General features: G+C 45.9%; 1 protein-coding gene across 1 annotated transcript in view; it reads right to left on the bottom strand.

Moving 5' to 3' along the window:
* The window catches only part of FOXK1 (forkhead box K1), a 62899-nt gene extending 52532 nt beyond the window's left edge, over positions 1-10367 (bottom strand). Inside the window, exon 1 of the mRNA XM_037507057.2 lies at positions 9778-10367. Coding sequence (XP_037362954.1) covers positions 9778-10367 — 590 coding nt within the window. The remainder of the gene's footprint in view (positions 1-9777) is intronic.
* Positions 10368-21695: the final 11328 nt, after the last annotated feature.

The following is a 21695-nucleotide window of genomic DNA, read 5'->3' as shown; positions in this document are numbered from 1 at the left end:
CTCTCCCTCCTACTCCCCTGCAGGATGTCTCTGATTTATAATTGTCTGTTTTTGCTCTGTTGTGTTTTGTACTATTATTATTTTTCTACACTAATGTCTTATTCGGTTCCCCTATATTCCTGTTGTAAGTGAAGCCATGTGCTAGTTTTCTTTTCTTTCTGGCTTATTTCACTGAGCATAATTCCTTCTAGCTCCATCCACGTTGCTGCGAATGGCATGAGTTTATCTTTTTGATTGCTGAATAATATTCCATTGCGTATATATACCACATCTTCTTGATCCAGTCATCTATTTTTGGGCATTTGGATTGTTCCCGGGTTTTACCTATTGTAAATAGTGCTGCAATAAACATAGGTGTACAGGTGTTCTTTTGAATCAATGTTTTTGTGTCCTTTGGGTAGATCCCTAGGAGTGGAATTGCCGGGTCATATGGTAGCTCCATTTTTAGTAGACTGAGGAACCTCCAGACAGTTTTCCATAGTGGCTGGATGAGTTTGCACCCTACCAGCAATGTAGAAGAGTTCCTTATTCACCATATCCTCGCAACATTTGTTGTTGCTTTTTTTTTTTTATTATGTGCCATTCTTACTGGTGTAAGGTGGTATCTCAATGTGGTTTTGATTTGCATTTCTTCTGGGAAGATTCTTGGACAGCTAACCCCACCACAGCTCAGCATGGCTCTGACCTGGAATCATGCACAGCTCATGAATACAACAGGAGCCAGTTACTCATCATGCAACTGCTCTGATGGATCTGCTAGATCAAAAGAACAAGTCATCTTACATAGAGATTTGGCACAAAATTCCAACGGAAAGCTATAAAACTAATTTCTAATCCTGTATGCTGCCTCCCCAAACCAGAGTATCTGTGGTACAAAGCACAAAAAGCAAGGCTTTGTAGACAGAATAGTTTTTCTATTTTTTAATAACGTTACTGATTAACACTGGTTTACAACAATACACACATTTTTGGGAGTATAGCTTCCATGTGTGCATACACCACAATGCACCCACCACCAAAGTTCCAGACAGATTAGTTTTATCTTTTGTGTAACACTGGTTTACAAAGAAGAGGGAAAGAAAGAGTGGAAGCTATCAGACTGGGGAGGAAAGAATGACTTTTTATGTTTAACAAAGTGGCACAGTTTTTTAAAAGTGTGCTTAGAAAGGAGGAGTATTTCCATGCAAATGCACCAAGTCACTGACATTCCTGGAAGCCTCAGCACTACACCCTTTTTCAAGTCCTGTCCCCTTGCTCTTTCTTTTGGTGGCCCTGCACCTGTAGCCAAAGGGGGGGAAACAGGCATTTTGTGAGAACCAGTTTGGAAAGGGAAAAGGCCCATGTGCCTGGTTATGGGAAAATAACAAATAGTTGACAAGCTGTTTTGTGCCATTTGTAATAATTAAGCATTGACTGAATATACAAAATATACTAACTGTAGTCAAAGTATGTCACAAGATAGTAATTAAGGACAATGGCTAAATTATGATTTTTCATTCCCATAAAAATATACTGTCACTCAACTTTCAAAGCAGATTTTTAAAAACCACAGTACAAAGTCTTATCCTTTAAAAGATTTCTATGTTTCCAAAAAAAAGCTTGTGGGCCTCCCTGGTGGCACAGCAGTTGAGCACTGGGTTGCGAAGCTGCCTGCAGCCTCTGCAGCACTGTTTCGATTCCCGGCTGCTCCGGGGCCCCCGGAGGGTCCCACATGGCGTACAGACCTCTCCTGCTGCCTGCTGCTCCCCTCAGCAGTGTACTTCGGTCCTTCTCCCTGCTCTGCTCCCCGCTCTGGCTCTGGCGAATTCTCTCACCCTCCCGTGCTTCTGACTGTACCCAGTGCTTGTATAAATAACTAAATATTTATTTTTTTAATAACTAAATCTTTAAAAACAAAAACAAAAACAAAACAAAACAAAAAAAAAGCTTCATGTGTTGGGCTCAAGGGAACCAAATATAACTATATAACAAATACAACTATCAGCTGAACATCAGAGCAAATATACTTTCCTTTGTATAATAAGATGCACTGATAGCTGCATGACTCAATCAAACATTTTCCAGTGACCAATGCATGAGGTTACAAAGCCATGCATGGGTAAAAGATTTATTCAAAATGCAGGAAAAAGTGCTGGATTTCAATGTAACTGTATGAAAAATCCACTGATGAAGTTCCAGATTCTATATTGCAATAACCTTTAAGAAACTAGTACTTGTTGAATTTTGATGAGGTGTCAAAGGGATACCATCTGAATAGTGCCTTTTCCAGCTATAGGATTATGAGGCTAGATTTTCTTCACATAGTTAAGCAACACAAAGTATCCCGGTAGTCTAAACTCAGATCTCAGCTGTCTTCTCATAAGCCATGCATTGAAGACTTTCACCAAAAAAAAAAATATATATATACACACACACACACACACACACACATATACATACATACGTATACACACACACACACACACACACACACACACACACCCATTCTAAATTATTTTGTTTTGGAAAACAGTTATTTTTTCACAAATAATTGTTTTTGGGGCCTCCCTGGTGGTGCAAGGGGTTAAGACGCAACCTATGAAGCAATCCACAGCCACTGAAGTATGATTTCGATCCCCAGCCAGGGAGCTATCCACATGGCACAGCAGACCTCTCCTGTCTTGCCTGCTGCTCCCCTCAGCAGTGTATTTCAGTCATCCTGCCTGTTCTGTTCCCCACTCTGTGGTGAATCCTCTTACCCCCCACACCTCTGATCTGTACCCCAGTTCTTATATGCATAAGTAAATAAATCTTTAAAAAAAGTTGTTTTTGAAACAAGCTTAATATTACTATTTTTAATAGACTAATACCTAAAAAAAATTCAGTTCTATTTCTAATATGGTAGTGCTAACAGATATACCCCACATAAACAAAAGCTCTTTGGGGTCTCCAGTAATGTATTAGGGTATAAAAGGGCCCTAGCACCCCAAATTTGAGAACTGCTAGAAAAACAAGGTAATTGGGTTGCCCAAAGCACCAATGAGTAGAAAAGAACCACGTACTTGAAGCGGAGGGTAGCAGGTTGGGGAAGATCTTTAGATACGCTGGGACCCTGGCTAAAGAAGAGGGGCCCTTTTGAGCAGAGCAGCCGCAAGGTCAGAGTTCAGCTCACAGACAGGGAGGAGGAGAGTCCTCTGAGGAAACAAATGGCTAAACATGTTACAGATGACTGAGGGCAAAAAAGTTTCTTCTTAATCAAATCATGTGTAAAATAACCATCTCTGTTCTCTTACTCTTAGGTGAGATAAGCCACACATTTGCAAACAGTACACCATTTAAGGGTGGAACTGCTATGTGTAAGTAAAGTAAAACCCTCTCTAACTCGTCTTCAGAATGTCCAAGGAAACCACGCTCAATAGTCTAGAAGTAGGTGGAACAAATTCTGCTGGGGGGGAACAGCCCCCACAAGTCCCCAAAATAACCAGGCAGGACACACTGCTCTCACGGCTCAGTGCAGTTGCCTTCTTGGCTTCCCTTTACCCTTAGTGAAAGATGTTCACACACAGGTGCCACTTTTCTTCCTTTTTAACCAACCAGGAACATTTTACCAGAAAACTAGAACTGGTGAAAGTGATAGCAGCAGCGAAAATTAACTAGGAATCTCCTAACAAGTCACAATGCAGGGGCCTATTCCAGGAAATCAAAGTAAAAGCATTTTATATAATCCTCTCATTTTAATATGAAACACTTTAAATGTAGGGTAATTATGGAAATGGGGCATTGCTGTAATTCAAGTTGTCATTAATTTAGCAAGTTTATTCCCTGACATTCACAAGATGCAAAAACAGCAAATAGTAAATTACTGTATCTCCAAATCAAATGCTTTCTTTCATTTCATCACATAATTTTAAACATAGCTGTCTTTTTCAAGTACTAGGAACACCATTAAAACTCTACATAATATACTTTTAGCACCTACCAATCTATTCCCTCAATAGTGACACTTTCATAAATTTATTGTAAATTTAATTCAACACATAAACATGATAAATAGCACCCTTCTCGTGGACTGACTTTTAAAATACTATATAAATTTTATCATATGAATATAAGCCAAAAGAACTCACAATGAACTACAAAAAGGCACATCTTTTATCAAGAGTCAATGTACCGGTTTCTAATTTGCTACACTCCCATACACATTTTTAAATTAAGTTTTTTAGCAAGATGACAATCTAACTTTTAACAAATATATGATACACAATAACTGCCAACTAGCAAGAAAACCAGAATAAAGCACTTTATTGAGAAAATGCCCCATTTCCTTCCACAAAAACTTTCTCCCTCCAAAACTCCAGGTCCATTATATGGCAGTTACCATTTCTCCAGCTTCCAGATTCAAACTGACTCTCCTATCTCAACCACCAACAAATTGGATCACCTCTTTCTCCAGATGATCTTTTTGCCAAATCTCTTCCCCTGTAACCCCAGCCCCCTGGTCCAGGTCTCAATGAATCAGACCTGAGTGACTATGTGTCCTATGGTGCTTTCCATGGCCTTCCAGCACCACACGCATCCACATCCCTGCCAGATCCTCCTCCTCCCTCATCAATGTGCCTGTGTACATGGAGACAGAACCAGCACCAGCTCAGGGTCACATCTTCTAGCCAAGCCACAGGAAACACTCAAGTGCAAACCCAGTCCTAAGTGCAAACCCAGGTGCACTCTGGACCAATCCCCCATAACCAAGGCCCTGGGTCAGGTAAAGACCCTAAAGCTCCCCGGAACTAGGGGAGGCAGAGAGAGAGAAGGAACGCAGTGATTGCCAGGACATTAGACAGTGGGCATTCAGCAAAGAGCTGCTGTCTTCACTAAGTCTAGGATATTTTGCAATTAATTTCAATCTGATAACTACCTGTATGATGGCTAGTAACTCATTTGATATTCTTCAATCCTCATTTAGAATAGCAGCAAGAGGTTGCGAAGCTGCCCGTGACCTCTGCGGCGCCGGTTCGATCCCCGGCTGCTCCCCGGCCACCACAGGAGGGTCCCGCATGGCGCGCAGACCTCTCCTGCCGCCCGCTGCTCCCCTCAGCAGTGTACTTCGGTCCTTCTGCCTGCTCTGCTCCCCGCTCTGGCTCTGGTGAATTCTCTCGCCCTCTCGCGCTTCTGACTGTACCCAGTGCATGTATAAAACAAACAAACAAACAAGTAAAATAAAATAAAATAAAAGCATGCCTCTATAAAAAAAAAAAAAAAAAAAAAAATCATAAAAAAAAAAAGATCTTTAGAATAGCAGCAAGAAACTATGTTTATATGATTTCACAGGACCTAAAACAACTACCAATGCAATAAAATGCTTTGGTGGTGACAACTAATTTTTATCATGGTCCATGTGCAGAAGTTGTTGCCCTTTACATCTACCATTCACAGTGTGTCTTTTAGAGGGGAGAGCAGTCAGCGTGGCGACACATAGCTACTGACAGCCAAAGTGAACACCAGTCCAGGGGGTGAAAAAGTAAGGCACCCAGGCAATGACCCTCACACACAGCTAAGAGACAGACATCTGTGCTTCCTGATGGTTCCCCCACGCACTCCCACGTATCAGGCAGTTCTGGTTAAAAAAAAAAAAAAAAACAAAAACATCAAACCCAACTCTGATCAGAGCTCTGCATCCAACAACCAATTCACAGGAATGACAGAGAAGAGAGAGAGTAAATGGAGAACTTGGGAAACCAAGTCATAAGAGCAGACTGTGGGAAACTATACAGAACAAGGGACCCTGCTCCCTCGGCAAGAAAAAGGAGAGAGCTGGAGTCTACAGAAATAAGAGAGACTGGGAAACATAGCAACCAATTGCATGTCTGCACCTGATTTGGTTCCTGATTCAAATAAATACACCCTAAGAAAGGAAAAAAAAAAAATCATGAGACAATAAGGGAAATCTGATCACAGGCTGGGTATTTAAAGATAGCAAGAAATTATTAACGTTTTAGGTATGATAACGACATTGTGGTTAGGCCTTTTTTTTTTTTAAGAGTCTATCTTTTATTGAAATATTGACAGACAAAATGATATGACATTTGTGACCTGCTTTCAAATAAGCGGGGGAGGGGGGGGATTACTTGGGATGAAGATAAAACAAGCGTGGCCATAACATAACTACTGACCCTGGCTGGCGGGGACATGGAAGTTCACTATTCTTTATGTTTGAAATTTTCTGTGTTTGAAAAAATGAAAAAAAGGAGCCACACTCAGTGCAGAAAAATTTGGAAAACACGAGGATGCAAAAAGGAAAAAGAAAAACAATCCCATAATTCTTACCACTCACAAGAGCTACCACAAACAGAAGTCTTATTTTTACTATCATTATTCAAGGAGTTCAGGTTTATTACAAAAGTATTAGCAAAGAAATTTGCAAAAAAAAAAAAAAAAAAAAAGAGAGAAAAGTAACTAAGGGACTGTGCATGGGTTGTCTGTTTTTTAGTTCACACACATCTAATTCAAATTCCAAACTTAATAGTATAAAGAACTACAGTCACACACACAAACCACACCCACCCTTCCAACCACAGGGCTGCCCACGTGCTGCCCCACACGCTGACTTCACGAAAGCAAGCTCAATCAGTGACACTGCTTTTCCTCAAGGAAGCTGCAAATTCATTTAGCCATTAGTGTGTGCCTTCTACAAACACAATTTTGTGTACACACCTACCTCCAGCCAGAGGGTTGTATTTCCTATTAAAAGTAAAACGTTGGCCCCAGAGCACAGCTGAAGTACTAGAAGAAACACTGGAGCCCGTACACAAGGGGCTACCTGAAGAGTGGACAGTGAAGCCTGAATTTCCTTAGGCTGGGACCTCCAGGGCATTGCTGAGCAGTGCCACAACACCACACTATGTTCCCATCAGCACTAAGTCGTATGTGGCGCAAGGAATTTTTTCCCTAGCAATAACTACAAACATTTAGGATTTGGAAACATGCATTTCTAATAACAGACGGGGGCAGCTTCTGATATCCCTCTTAAGCACAAGCTTTCTGGAGCAGGAAAGGGGGGACTGGCACCGTGGCAGCTGTTTTGGGGAGTGTAGTGGGTGCATGCCAGGGTCGCTCCATGTGGATGTCACCCATGCCGAGAGGTGTCTATACGCCACACAATGCAAAAAAAGCTCCTAGTCCCATGTAACTGCAGCGCACTAAACACAAGCATATTCAGGTTCACAAAATTCCAATACAGAGAAAAAAAATTAATTTATGGTAAAGAAATTCTTAACTTTAAAACTTAATGGCAAAACTGTGCTCCAAAGCCAGAGAGGAAACAGACATATTAATTACTGCAGTTCCTTTAGCGTCAGTAATGACTTTTTCATTTTGGAACACTTGCTCTGAATTCATTAAAATTTCTTGACAACTTTGAATGTGATAGGCCAAAGAACCTTCATCTAACTTCACAGTTTGTATCTGCGACCTCCTAGGTCTAAGTTTTCTAAAATAAAAAGAGTTGTATGAGTTATTGATATATTTTGGATATTAACTCCTTGATGGGTAAATGATTTACAAATACCTTCTCCAGCTATTCCATCATTGGTTATACACCCAAAGAACACAAAAACATGAGTTCAAAGGGGTACCTGCACCTCTCTGTTTTCTCTGGCACTACTCATAGGAGCAAGGTAGGAAACAACCTAAATGCCCACTGACAGCTGAATGGATAAAGACGACGTTGTATATATACACAATGGAATACACTCAGCTATAAAAATAAATGATGAAAATCTGGATTTGCACAACATGGACAGACCCAGAGGGTATTATGCTACATGAAATGTCAGATAGAGGAAGGAGGATTTCATTCGTGTGGAAGATAAAGAAACAAATGAACAAACAAAACAAAAACAAACTTAGATTGAGAACCAAATGGTAATTACCAAGAGAACCCGGATGGGAGACAGCAGGTAAATCAGGTGAAGGGGTCGACTGTAAGAGGCGGATGGGAACTAGCCTCTTGGTGACCACAATGTAGTATATACAGATGCTGTATATAATGCCATACACCTGAAACCTTTACAATGTTATATATAGACCACTGCCATAGCAATAAAATTTAAAAACCAAAACTGAAGCAACGTAAAATAAAAAGAACATAAAACCACCCAAACCACGAAACATATTTGTCAACCGTCTTTGACAGTCTTCAGAGGCCAACAACCTTCCACTAGGGGGGCAGATGTACACATCCACTTAATGTTTCTCCTTCTGCACATCTGTTCTTACAAAATCTATATCCCTGCTACATGGATATTGCTCAGAGGTGCAGTTAAATCAAACAGAGACAGGCACCACAGTGGGGCAAGTCACCACCCAGAGGGAGTGCAAATGTTTAGGCTGCCGGACACGGCGGTGTGCCTGGATTCGCCCACCAGAAGAAGGCAAGTTCCTTGGAGTATCAAGCTGCAAACGGCTGAACAGCAGCACTTTATAAACCACAGAACTGAGACAAGCCAATTCAGTCGATGACCTGAGGATTCCAAGGACTAAGAGTTCTTCCCCTTGAGTCAGAGAAAATACTAGTGGGAAAGTCTCAGCCCAGATTCAGGTAGGCCCTCTTCTCTGAAAACAGGATGTTAATGGAAGCACTCAGAACCTGAACCATATCAAGGTGTGTGAGCCGAACAGGTCCCAAAGAGCCACAGGGCAGGGAGGGGAAGGAGCTATTTAACCTGTCACTTTCTCACAGAGAAGTGATTGCCCAGAAAAGCACTTAGTGGCCCAGGATGGCAAGAGCGGGGTTTATGGATAAAACAGAACCGAGTAAAAAGAACCACGGGTTCGGGCAGAACAACTTTGTTATTCACGGATACCTGATTTCACAGACACGCATGCCTTTCATGCTTGGAAAATAGAGGTATACTCCCGCTCTCACACCCTAGGTAGAAATGAGTCATTCATTGTTGATGTTGTGCTTGAAAATTATTCAACACAAAATTTACAATCCAATATGCCAAGACCCTAGATCTTGGGAGAGAAGTTTACGGAAGCAAACGATGGGCCCTGGGAATTACCCCAGCAAAATTTCCCTGGACTCGGGGCACTTATAAAAGAGGGAGTAATTAGACCGTCAAACAAGGAGGAAGGCAAAGCACACTGGAGAAACATAAACACCAGTGAGGAGTTAAAGGCAATTACTAAACAGAAAAAGAAAGTGCCTGAAGAGGAAATGAGTAATTAAACAGGCTTTCTCCTGATCAACAGATCCTGAGAAAGCAGGAATCTCTGGGGCAGGGGAGCCCGAGCAGAGGAGCTGTGGGAACGGACGAAAGGGCAGGGAGCGAGGCGGGAGGAAGGGAGCACACGGCGGGTCACCCAGGCATCCGCAGCCCCCACCCCAGGGCCGTCCGGGCACCCTCTACCCGGGTGAATCCCGGCCGCTCCACCACCTGCCCCTCCACCCCGGGGCGTCCTGGCCCCCCACTACCTGCCCCTCCGCCCCGGGGCGTCCTGGCCGCCCCAACCCCTCGCGAAGCTGTCCAAGGCGCCAGGAGGGCGTCCTCCCGACCCGTCCCTCCAGCCCAAGACACTGTCCTTCAGGCCCGGCCCCACCTGAGGGGCTCCGGTCTTCGGGGAGACTGGCGCTGGGGGGGGACCCCCCGCTCCCCGAGCACCACCGCCCGCAGCGAGCCCCGTCGCGGGCGCGGGGCGCGGGGGGCGGCCCCGGGCCCGGGGTGGAGGGAGGGGCGGGCCGGGCGGCGCGGGCGGGGGGGGCCGGGGTCCCCACGCCGGGGCGGGCGCGACACTCACTGGCGGGGCAGCTGCAGGGCGGGCGCGCCGCGGCGCTGGAAGGCCCCGTCCACGAAGACGCCGTTCTTGCCGAGGCAGCGCAGGTAGAAGTGCGGCTCCTGGAAGCTGAGCTGCAGGTGGCGCCGCGAGATGAAGCTCGACAGGCCCATGCTCAGGTCCACCGAGCCCTGCGACGAGTTGCGGCCGATGGTGACGCTGGGCTGGCGCATGAGGAACTCGAACTCGCGGCCCTCCAGGCGCGCCAGCGCGGGCCCGGGGCTGCGGCGCACCGAGGCGGCCGCGGCGGCCACCAGGGCCTCGCCCGCCGCGCCGCCCGCGCCGCCCGCCTCGGCCTCGGCGCCCCCCGGGCCCGCGGCGGCCGCGCCGGGCGGCGGCGGCGGCGGCGGCGGCGGCGGCGGCGGCGGGGGCTGGGCGGGCGGCGGCGGCGACGGGGCGGCGGGCCCGGGCGGCGGCGGCGGCGGCGCGGCGGGCGCGGCGGCGGCGGGGAAGGCGGCGGCCGCGGCGGCCGCGGCGCACAGCACGGGGCTGCAGGGCGCCGAGCGCAGCGCCAGGAGGGCGCGGGCCCCGCTGTCCTCGCCGACTTCGGCCATGTTCGCGCAGCTCGGGCGGCCTCCGCGGCGGCGCGGCGGCGGGGGCGGGGCGGCGCGGGGCGGGGCGCCGCGGAATCCCGGGCCGGATCGCGCCGGCGCGGAGCGGAGCGCGGGGAGCGGCGCCCGGGCGCCCGGCCGCGGGGCTCGCGCAGACTCGGGGTGCGCGCGCGCGCGGGCGGGGCTCCGGCTGCGCCCCGAGCCCTCGGGGGGGGGCGGGAGCCTCGCCGGGGCGCGCCGAGGAGGCGGGGTGCCCGCCCGAGGGGGGGCTCCGCGCCCGGGGCGGCCTGCGTGAGGGGTGCGGGGTGCGGGCGCGCCCGGCCCGGAGGGGGCTGGTCCCCGCGGCCTCCCCGCGCCCGCGAGGCGGGGGCTCCGGCCGCTGCCCCCGACTGTGCGCTGACTTCCCTACGTTCTGGGGGGCGGGGAAGGGGAACCCCGAAATGTTCAACCGGAAAGTTTTGGTCGTGAGTCACCGGAGAAAAGGGCAGACAACCCCCGTCTCCCGACCCGACCCGCGCCCCCCACCAGCTCTAGGCAAAGCGCCAGGCTGGGTTTTCCTGCCGTGACTGGTCACTCAGTCACTCAACAAACCCGGGAGAGCATAGCCGAGAGCTGCACAGGCACCGCGCGAGCGCTGCGCATCCCTTGCAGGCTGAGGGCGGGCGCTTGGGGCAAACCTTCCCTGAAAACCCCGAGTGGGTCAGGCGCCCTGGGGCGTCAGCACCGGCGAAGCGTCGCCCCTTCGGCCCGGGGCCCTGGAAGCGAGGGCGATGATTCTAGACACAGCCCCTCCCTGGGGAGCTTGTCTCTACTGGGAGATGCACACGTGAGCCAAGTGCACATACTAAGAAACATCAAATTACCCCTGTCCCGGCCCCGCGAGGCTCCGTTGCAAGGTGACCTGTGACTGCAGGGAGCTGCGGGCAGCCGAGGGTGGGAAACCTCTGCTCACCCACGTTCCAGCCTGGGGCTGAACTAGATATTAGCCCAATCACCACATGAGTGAATGTGTAGGTACAAATAGAGGTAAGTGTTGAGGGGGCGCAAGTAACCCATTTTTGTGAGAAGCTGTAAGCAGAGAACCCTGTTTGACAGAAGGAGGAGGTCAGTAAAAAGCGGGTTGGGGATCGCTTCCCTGAGGAATGACACTTGCACTGAAGTGACTGGGGAAGCTGTTTCAGCCAAGGAACAGCATGCGCTGAGGAAGGGGGCATGTGCCTTTGAGAAAGGACAGTGGGTCACTGTGGGTGGGAGCAAGCAGGACCACCTCAGCTGAATCAGGTGAGGCTAAGGAGGAGCAAAGGGCTATGTTGGGTCATATAAGGATTTGAATCTCATCCCAGGAGCAATGGAAAACCACGGGGGCTGTGGGGTGGGTGCACAGAAGGGCAGCATGCAGACCCACACATTTGAAATAGAATCACTGGTTGTGATATGGAGCTAAATTGGCAGGAGTCAGAGAGACAGTGGGCGGCTAATTAGGATACTAGTAGACCAGGTGAGAGAGGCTGGAGGAAGGCGATGGAGAGAATTTGAGGGATTCAAACAAGATTTAGCTCATGCAAAGAAACGTACATACATGGCTGGTGGGAATGTCGGTGCAGTCGCCCTGGAAAACAGTATAGAGGGTCCTTGAACAATTAAAGATAAATTACCATATAATCCAGCAACTTCATTTCTGGCCATATGCGCAAGAGAATTGAGAGCAGGGTTTTGAAAGGATATTTGTGCACACATGTTCCTAGCAGCATTATTCACAGCAGCTGAAAGGTGGAAGCCACCCAAAAGTCCACCCGGTTGACTATCATTCAGCCTTAAAAAGGAGGGAAATTCCTCCAAGGTGCTACATCGTGGATGCACCTTGAGGACATTATGCTCAGTGAAATCAAGTGCTCACAAAAAGGCAGAAAGACAATCACTTGTAGGAGAGGTCTGGAATAAACTGATTCATGGAAACAGATGGTAGAAGGGTGTTTGTCAGGTGCTGTGCAGATGGGGACAGAGAATGGGGCATAAGTTTAATGGGAATAGAGTTTCAGTTTTGCAAGATGAAAAGGTTTGGAAGATGGCTGGTGGTGTTGATCACACATTTTGTGGATGTGCTGAGCTCTCCTGAACTCTAGACTTAAAATAGTTTAGATAGAAAATGTTATGTCTGTTTTATCACTTTTTTTTTTAATTAAAAAAAAAGCGGCATACAACCTTCAAGGTCCTTTGCTCTGGCTCATCTGAGGAGGTTTCTCTTTTTAATAACAGGTCTGACTGATGGAGCTTTCAGGCCCTGCAGGCCTAACTTAATATTCAGTGTAAAGACTATGCATAAACTGACAAGCCTAGGCTATTCTTTTCCCAAGAAGCAAGAACCCATATAATAGTAATGCCAGGGGCTCACAGGGCTAACTCATCATGACTTTGCCAAGTCTGGACACCTATTTCATCCCTTCTGACTCCTTTTTTCTTAAACAGCTTCTCTGGAGAGGGCAAAAAAGGGGCTAATAAAACACCACCAAAGAACCAAAGAGGAAAAACAATTCTCTCTTCATCTCCAGGTCTAGAAAGCACACCAAAGCTGTTCCACAAAGCATTCACTCACAAAAGTAGAAGTTAAAAGCTTGCAAGAAGTACCTCAACCACATTTTGGAGCCAGGACAAGTAGGCTCTCCCCTTGATAGAATCCTCTGGAACCAGTCATGGAAACAAAAAAGGAGCTGAACTAACTCCAAGGCAGTGAGCCATTCACAAGAAAAGTACACTGTGCTGGACGGTGATGATTAAGACCCTGTTAAAAAGGCAATAAAATATCAAGAGAATCCATTAAAAAACAAAGACAAAGCATGTGAACAGCTCCTTTGCCAGAGAAGACATATGCATGACAAACAAGCACACAAAAAGATGTTCAACTGTAATTGTTGACCCCAATGGTATATGCTGACATAGCTAAAAGAAAACAACAGTGTGAGCTCTCTACGTTGAGGACTGGATGCGATTGGTACTGCCACTTTGGATTACAGTTTGCTGGTTTCCTATAAAGTACAACTAACTTTTAATATGACCCACAATTTCTTTATTATCATGTGTCACTTAATGATGTGGTTACAATCCGAGAAATGCGCCATTAGGTCATTTCATCATTATGCAAGCATCACAGAGTGTCGTTACACAACCCAGGTGGTACCGCCTGCTACACACCTAGACTCTATAGCCTATGGGGCCCATTGTTATATATGTGACCCGTCATTGACTGACACATCTTTATGCACATGACTGTACTAGGTATTTAACCTAGTAAAATGAGAATTTGTGTTAACAAAAAAAACTGTAGAGAAATATTAATGGTGGCTTTTTTTCATAATCACCCAAAACTGGAAACAACCCAAATGTACCTCAAATGAGGAATGGATAACAAACCCAGGTACTGCCAGGTGGTGGAATATTATGCAGTGATAAAAAGGAGTAAGGTGTGTCCACACACAACACAGGTGAATCCCAAATGTATTGTGTGTGCTTTCAATTATAGGATGTTCTGGAAAAGGCAAAACTATAGAGACAGAAACAGATGAGTGCTTGGAAAGGGCAGGAGGTCTGGGAAAAGGTTAACCACAAAATGACATGTGGGAATTTTTGGGGGGTGGGTGGTAATTGTGATGGTCATCATCACACTATGTATTTGTCAAAAGTAGCAAAGATGTATACCAAAACAATGACTCTTACTCTGTGTAAATCATATTTAAAGTTAAAAAATAAAAAAATCTCTAGAAAGCTTGTGGTGGTCAGAGACTACTAGCTGAATTTGGCTATTTACATTTATACTCTAATTAAATTTAAATTAAACATTCATCCGTGCCGATACAGAACAACATTGCAGAAAGTTGGACTGGGCCATACTGCCCTGGGGGTGAGGTGTGCCTGGGCTACCTCTGCCCTTCACCCCTTCATCTCCCAATGTCAGGGAATCACACCAAGCAATGTGCTGTACAAGAACCACAAAGAATTGATGATGGGGTCACCCCTTGCCTTAAGCTGAGGAGGCCCTGGCTTGGACTTTTGCTCGGGATTGGTATGTGCAAGGTGCAGAATACAGCTCCATTATAAGGCAGGATCCTTCTAGAAATCCCACAACCTGAGTCCTGATTGAGTCAAAGGCAGGCAGATGGGGCTGAGGAGGCCAAAACCTCAAAGTTGAAAGCGGTTAGTCCACACTAGAGTCTTCAAGGACCTGGAGCTCAATACATATTTGGCAAATGACTGGGGACCCCACACCATGCTCTGTCTTATCATCTCCTTCCTCTTCCTGTTGACTAAATGTCACTTCCTGCAGTTTCTGTGCCCTTCTGAGATCCTTCCTGTGTCCCCAGTACTGCTTCCTGCCTGTTCCCTGGGTCCCTAGAGTCTCACATCACACAGTGATGAGATCTCTGACCACCCTGGGGAACAACTGGGCTTCTGTGACACCACAAAGACAGAAAAATGCCCAGAGTAATCTATGGAAACACCTTACTCATTTTAGACCTGAGAGAGAGGAGCTCTTGGAGCCCTTGGAACAGGATAACCTGTTTTCCTTTGAGGGCCTAACTCCCAACCACCTTGTCACTTAGAATTCATGCATATTTCTTAAACACCAGTTCAGGAAAGAGCTGTTTGATCTTTACACTACTGGAAGCCTGTTCAAAACAAAGTCCAAGTAAGAAGGACTCTGGCAGAGGAGCTGGCCTTTAGAAAAAGATGTGCCATGGGTTACTCATTGTTGCTGTGTGATCAATGGCTTAAAAACGTAGCGGCTTCAAACAATGCACCTGTATCACCTCACAGTTTCTGTGGTTCAGGAGTTCAAGGATGACTCAGCTGGGTGGTTTTGCCTGGAGACCGACCTCTTTTGAAGTTGTGTCAAGATACTGGCAGGGCCTGCATCTTCTGGAAGTTTTTCTGAGCATGGAGTCTGTGCCTCACCCCCCCAAGGCAGGGAGCTCACATCAGGCTAGTGGGTGCTGTTACTGGCAGGAGGCCTCAGTTCCTTATTAGTCTCATGACCTCTCTCTATAACATCTTCACAACATGGCAGCTGGCGGCCCCCAGAGGGAGGAATCCCAGAGGTTGGAAGAGGGCTGTGAGGACTTTCATGGCCTTACTGCAGAAGCCTGCCTCTGCCATTTCTGCAGTACCCTGGTGGTTACACATGCCAGCCCAATTAAGTAGTTCTAGAGCATACATACCAGGAGGAGAGTTGAAGTGGCTGTTGGTATCCCATACATTTGTTCAGTAGCCAATCTTCTGGTGATAACAGGAGATGCTATTGCATAAGCCCAGTCCTCACCTGGTTCCAGAAGTAAACTGAGTTTCTTAAGATACAAAGTGAAGTCAGAGCAGCGTGGAAGGACAGTGAAGGGTGTGGGCAGGGGCTACTCCACTGTTACAGTACCCTTGAGCAAGCTCTTTGGCCTGGGGGGCCTCCCTTTCCTCTGCTGTAAAATGGACTTAGGGTTTTTGGGGGGCTTAAAAGGGACCACGTCCATGGGGTGGTGAGATACTGAAACTCACGTGTTACTTCAAGAAATGCAGAGCATTTTGTAAGAATAGACTTAGAAATGAGGAAAGTAAGACTCTTAGCCTGAAGGTCTGCTCCACAGAAACACCTCTCTCCCATCCTCATCCCCCCAAAAAGTTGCTCAGCAGGACAGTGTAGAAGTAATTGTAAGTAGGATTCTGTAGTGCTATTTCTGCTTCTCTGTGAAGGTTTTGCATGTGCTCCCACCATTCACCACTCCATTCAATAACAAGTGCCAGTTCTTCCAGAGAGAAATTTGATAGGTGTTAGACACTTCTGCACCTGGTGAAGAGGGTCACCCCACATTTCCTATCCTTAGAGTGGTTGCTTGGGATCTGGCCCTCCAAGTCCATCAGTGGTGGGTTAAGGGTAGGGGGCCCCGTGCAGGCAAAGTTGGCTTATGACTGGGGAGCCCACCGAGGGTATTCCCTTGGCAGGATCTTTTACATAGACCTCTGAGGACACAACTGGGCAGATGTGGTGCCCCTCCAGGCATCATAATTCAGAAGAATGCATGAGAAATGCGCAAGGGAGAGTTTCTAGCCCCCATGCTCCCAAAATGGTAGCCACTGGCCACAGCAGCTGAGAAGCCAGGAAACGTGTGTGCTCCCGATTGCTAAGTGCTGTGAGGGTAAGTTGCCCCTGGCCTTTCGAGGAATAAGTGAAGGGAAATGTGAAATCTCCTGAATGGCTTTTATATTGATTACAGTTTGAAATGATAATATTTTGGATATGCTAGACTCAATAAAATGTTTTGCGAAAATAAAGTTCACCTGTTTTCTTTTATTATTTTTTACTGCTTTATCTGCAGCTACTAGAAAACTTAGTTACATTTGTGCCTGGCCTTGTTTTTCTATTGGATGGCACTGATAGAGAGCCATGAAACTGTATTTTTTTTTTTTTTTTTTTGGTCCCATTAGATGTTTTTGTTTTAATGATTTGGTGTCTTTGTATTCCTTCCTTTTTCTGTTACCCCATGGCCTCTCTAAGTCTTCAGGTCCCAGGGCTTCTGTATCAGCCTCAGGGGGAGGAGAGATACAGGAGAACACACAGCATATTTGAACTGGCTGGCTCCGCCTCAGGGTGCCTTGGTTTTCAGCCACGGAAACCAGCTCTGGCCAACTTAAACAAAAAAGGAATGTCTTGGCAGGATGCTAGGTAATTCACAGACCTGAAGAAAACGGAGATCCAGGTTTCAGAGAGGGCAGGAGTCAGAGCTGCCTTGGGGATTTAGCAGTAAAAACCTGAGGCTGATCTCTCAGGAGTCCCCCAGTGGGACTAATCAGCTCCAAGCTTTTCCCCTTATTGCATCAGACTGTAGGAGACTGGAATCCCCAGGAGAGAGCAGCTGATGGCTTATCAGAGGTTTGACATCCAGACCTGGGCCAAAGGTGGGCCAGTGCCTTGTCGGGCAGCCCTGCAAGACAACTTGCAGAGGGTGGGCGCGTGGCAAAGCCCAGCCTGGTTGCTGTAAGCGGCAGGGGGAGGCAAGGCTGCGCAGGCACACAATGGTGGCCGCTGCCTCATTTCAGCTAGATTTTGTCAGTGACCAGCCGAGAACTCAGTCAATTCAGTGTTTTATGACTCTTAAGTTTATCTGCTAAAACTTTAAATTTTGGAAACATTTAAAACATATATAAAAGAAGACTGAATAATAAAATAAACCTCCACATACCCATCACTCAGCTTCAACCTTGATCAATTTATGGTCAATCTTGTTTCATTGCTAAGCCAACTTAAACAACCCTCTCATAGTCCTTGGAAGCAAATTAAAGACATTATTTTATCATTCTCTTAATCTAGTGTGTATCTAAAAAAGATAAGCATTAGCTTTCAAAATCATAACACAACACCATTATCAGTCATAAAAGAATCCTACCAATACCTTCATATTATCAAATTTCTGGCCAATGTTTAGATTCTTATTTTCAAACATCTTTATTGAAGTATAATTTATAGATCCTAACATTCACACACTGTAAGTATACAGTCTGATGAATTTTAGTAGGTTTATACAATTGTTTCATAGTTACCCCAATCCAGTTTTGGAGCATTTTAGAACATTACTGCCACCTAAAAAATTCCCTCATACCTGTTTTCAGTCAGTGCTACTCCAACTTGCAGCCTCAAGGAAAACACTCCCATGCTTTCTTTTCTATTTTTCCCTTTCTCCAGCAATTTCACAAACACAGAATTGCACAACATGGGGTCTTTTGTGTCTAGTTTCTTTCATTCAGCACAAGATTTTGGGGTTCACCCGTGCTGTTGCATGTCTCAGCAAATAAATCCTTTTTACTATTGATAGTGCTTTGTTGAATATTGAACACATTCAATATGCACATGCCACAGGCTTTTAAAATCAATCCACTACTCGATAGACATGGATTGTCTCCATTTTTCAGTTTTACAAGTAATCCTGCTATAAACATTCATGGATGAGTCTTTGAAAGTTTTCTTTTCTCTTGAGTAGTAGTAGTGCTATCCTAGGGATAGCACTGCTGGCTTACACACTGAGGATGTGATTCACTTTTTAAGAAATTACCAGACTTCTAGACTATGACATGCTCCACAACATAAAAGTATTCTCTCAGCCTCTACTCATCTATATTTGTCCCCATCTCTTTTTTTTCCCTTTTCAATTTATTTTAAAATCAGACCATTTATTCAGTAGAGTTTCCCAATCTGACTTTCGCTGATTACATCTCATGGTGCCTTATTTCATCTGAATTTTTAAAAACAAAATGCCTCTCTGACAGCTTATTTGGGCATACACATACATACATGAAAACTAATAAAACATTAATATGTGTTTCCCTGCTTACTTGAAGCCTCCCTATTCAAAGTCCAGATTTCCAGGCAGGAACTGAATGAGTGCAATATCCCGAATTTTTATAGCAATTTGTTGGTAAAATATGCAAAGCATTTATGGGCGGGAGAGCACACTTTCCTGTTTGCTCTGGTGCCCCTTGTGCTTGTAACAGAGCTGGTCATCTCACAGGTGCTCAGAAACTGCTTGTTGAATGAATGCATGAATATGAATTTATGGATATTATCTGCGATGGAGGAAATGTCCCATTATTGCTTAAAAAGTCAGAATAATTCTTTGAGTACATAGGTAGTAGAACATTCAGTTTCAGTCATATCTGGGTATCATTTCCCCTCTATTCAAGGGTTTTGTGGACGTTTCCTACACTGTCTAGAATGTTCTAGAGGCAGAATCTTTAGCCTACCGATCTTTGCTGACATGTCCACCATTCAAGGCTGATGAGGTTGCACATTTTACAGCTTCAGGGCCAAGCTTAGGCACAGGAATCTTTGGCAAGGCTGGGAGGCCTGGTTCCTGAGGTCCAGTTTTCCCTTCTGTGACCCTGTCCCTTTCTTGGGGCTCTCCAAGAGAGCAGGAGACTCAGATCCCCTCTGCTCACAGCATCCTGCAATCCAGCACCTTCCATGATCTTAGTTTGTGATTCCTTTTGCTGGGCCTGGGAGCCGCCCCTTCTGGAATGTTCCTGCTCCTTTTCCCTTTTTGGAGGCCTTGACATAATTCTCTCCCTGCAAACTTATGCTTTCAATTCTGCAATCCAAGCACTCCCAAAACAAGAGAACACAAGCCCTGGCTATTTCCAGAAACAAATTCAGAGAAAACAAAATACAAATTTATGTATCAGGAGACATCCTGCTGCATCCATTTAAGGAACACTGTCTTTGTATCTAATAATCATAATACCTTGCTTCTATCATTTTTAAACTTTTTAAAACTGATGCCAAAACGGAAGGAGGTATCATCATTCCCATTTTATAGCCGGGGGCTACAGTTCAAACAGCCTGGTGTAAAGGTGCGTGTACAGGCTCTGGTGACAGATCCCCTTATTCCAATTGTAGTTCCAACCCTTACTAATTGCAAGATCTTGGGCAAGCCACCCAATCCCGCTGGCTGCCTCAGTTTCCCTCCTCCATATAATTTCCAGACTACATGAAGGTCACATGTGTATTTACTACTTACTAAGTAGAATCAGATGCAACTGCTGTTTAAAAATTATCAAATGTAGTCATCAATTGATATGGTTCAACCTAAAATTATAACCAAAATTTATAAAAAATAGGCCCAAGTACAGTTCAATTTGAAATCTTCAGGCAGGGAAGAGAAGGAATCAAAAAGGAAGCAGACACAAGGAAAGAAAATGAAATTGGTCTAGCGAATTAGAGGTTGTAGGCTGGAACTGCATGTTTCTCACGCTACTGTAAATATACATTAACATAGCCCCTGTTTTGAAGTGGGAGAAAAGGAAAAAGCAAATGTAGTTTCCCACATCTATGAAGAAATTTGTATCCTAGAGAAGGAAATGGAATTTGAGAGGGCCTGGCTTCCAGCCCAACTCCAAGCCGCTTGTAAGGAGTGTAGGAGAGACTGCACACAACACACACATTGCAGGGGTGATTGAAAGCAGATGAGATGTAGCCTCCTGCTCTGCATAGGCACTGCAGCGACGCAGCCTCCCACGACGTGGGTCGAGGAGGCCACAAATGCTGAGGAAATGTGCACCATGCGGCCTCCGTCGGCTGCCCAAGACCTCTTGCTGGTCTTTTCCAAAGCAATGTGACCCATTAATGCTTCAAAGGAAAAAGAGAAGTTGGCTAAGAGTCTTACAAAGTTTAAGTTAATCAAAAGGTTACATTTATAAGATATAATCTTGCCTCCCTCTTTTTGTTTATTAATGCCATAAACAATAAGCGCTAGTGTTGAAATTAAAGCAAGTCAGCATGCTAACTTCCTAGATTTGAAATCCTCCCCAGCAAGCATTTTCCTACTGTGCCAATAATAGTAAATGCAGGTATCAAAGGCTCATTATAATAAACCTAGGGTAGAGTGATAATGTCTGAGAAAAGCACCAGATATACTAAATAAAAAGAGAGTACAGGAGCCAGCATTCCTGAACCCTGTCAAGACCAAGAACTGAAAACCCTGACTCCACTCTGGATAGAGCTATCCTTGACTGTAAACACAGAAAGACAAATGGAGCTTAGGTGAAACCGTCACATTTTCCTTTGGGGACAGGGTGGTTCACTGCCCAGCCCCTCACCTACATTATTTAATTAGTCATTGAAGATTTAAAGTGTTAAAGGATAGAAACGCTCTTCCTCTCCTCTCCAGGCTGCCAGAAATGAACCATTGTTCGAATGAGGAGCACAGGATAACGTCCTAAGGGACATTATCACCAGGAGACTGGCTTCTGCTCCAGGCTTTGATGGCAGCTGTGTGATCTCCGGCGATGTTGTAGGGTGGTTAATGCTAACAGTGTGGAATTAAAAGGGCCCAACCACTAGTAGACTCTCCTGCAGCCATTGTTTGTTCTTCCTTCTAATTTGCACAACTCTGGTTTTGCCTGGGATGGTAACAAGCCCTGCTTTAAAAATGACATTTCCCAGCCTTTCCAGGAGCCAGGGTGGCCATAGTATATAACTATGATTAATGTGCTCAAAAGAGGTCACAGGGCTTACAGTGACCAATGCATCCCAGTTTTCCTAGACTTTCTTGGTTGCAGCAATGAAAGTCCTGCATCTTGGGAGGCTCCTTATCCAGGACAAACTGGGATGGTTGGTCATCCTAGCAGAAGCCTCTTTGAAAGGGGCAGATGTAACTGGGCAGGGCCATTTGCTCTTTCCTGTCCCTCTCTCTGCAGGTGGTATGGGCTCCATACCAGGGGGTCTATTAAGCAACATGTGTGAAGAAAAGCACCACCAAGTAATTTTGATGGAAAAAACTTGATATAAAGAGCTGTTTACTCGGC

Source organism: Talpa occidentalis, unplaced genomic scaffold (assembly GCF_014898055.3).
Source record: "Talpa occidentalis isolate TD23 unplaced genomic scaffold, MPIMG_talOcc4v2.1 talOcc4.12, whole genome shotgun sequence".
Lineage (NCBI taxonomy): Eukaryota > Metazoa > Chordata > Mammalia > Eulipotyphla > Talpidae > Talpa > Talpa occidentalis.
Note: the sequence above shows the minus strand (reverse complement) of the source record. Positions and strands in the feature narration are given on the sequence as shown.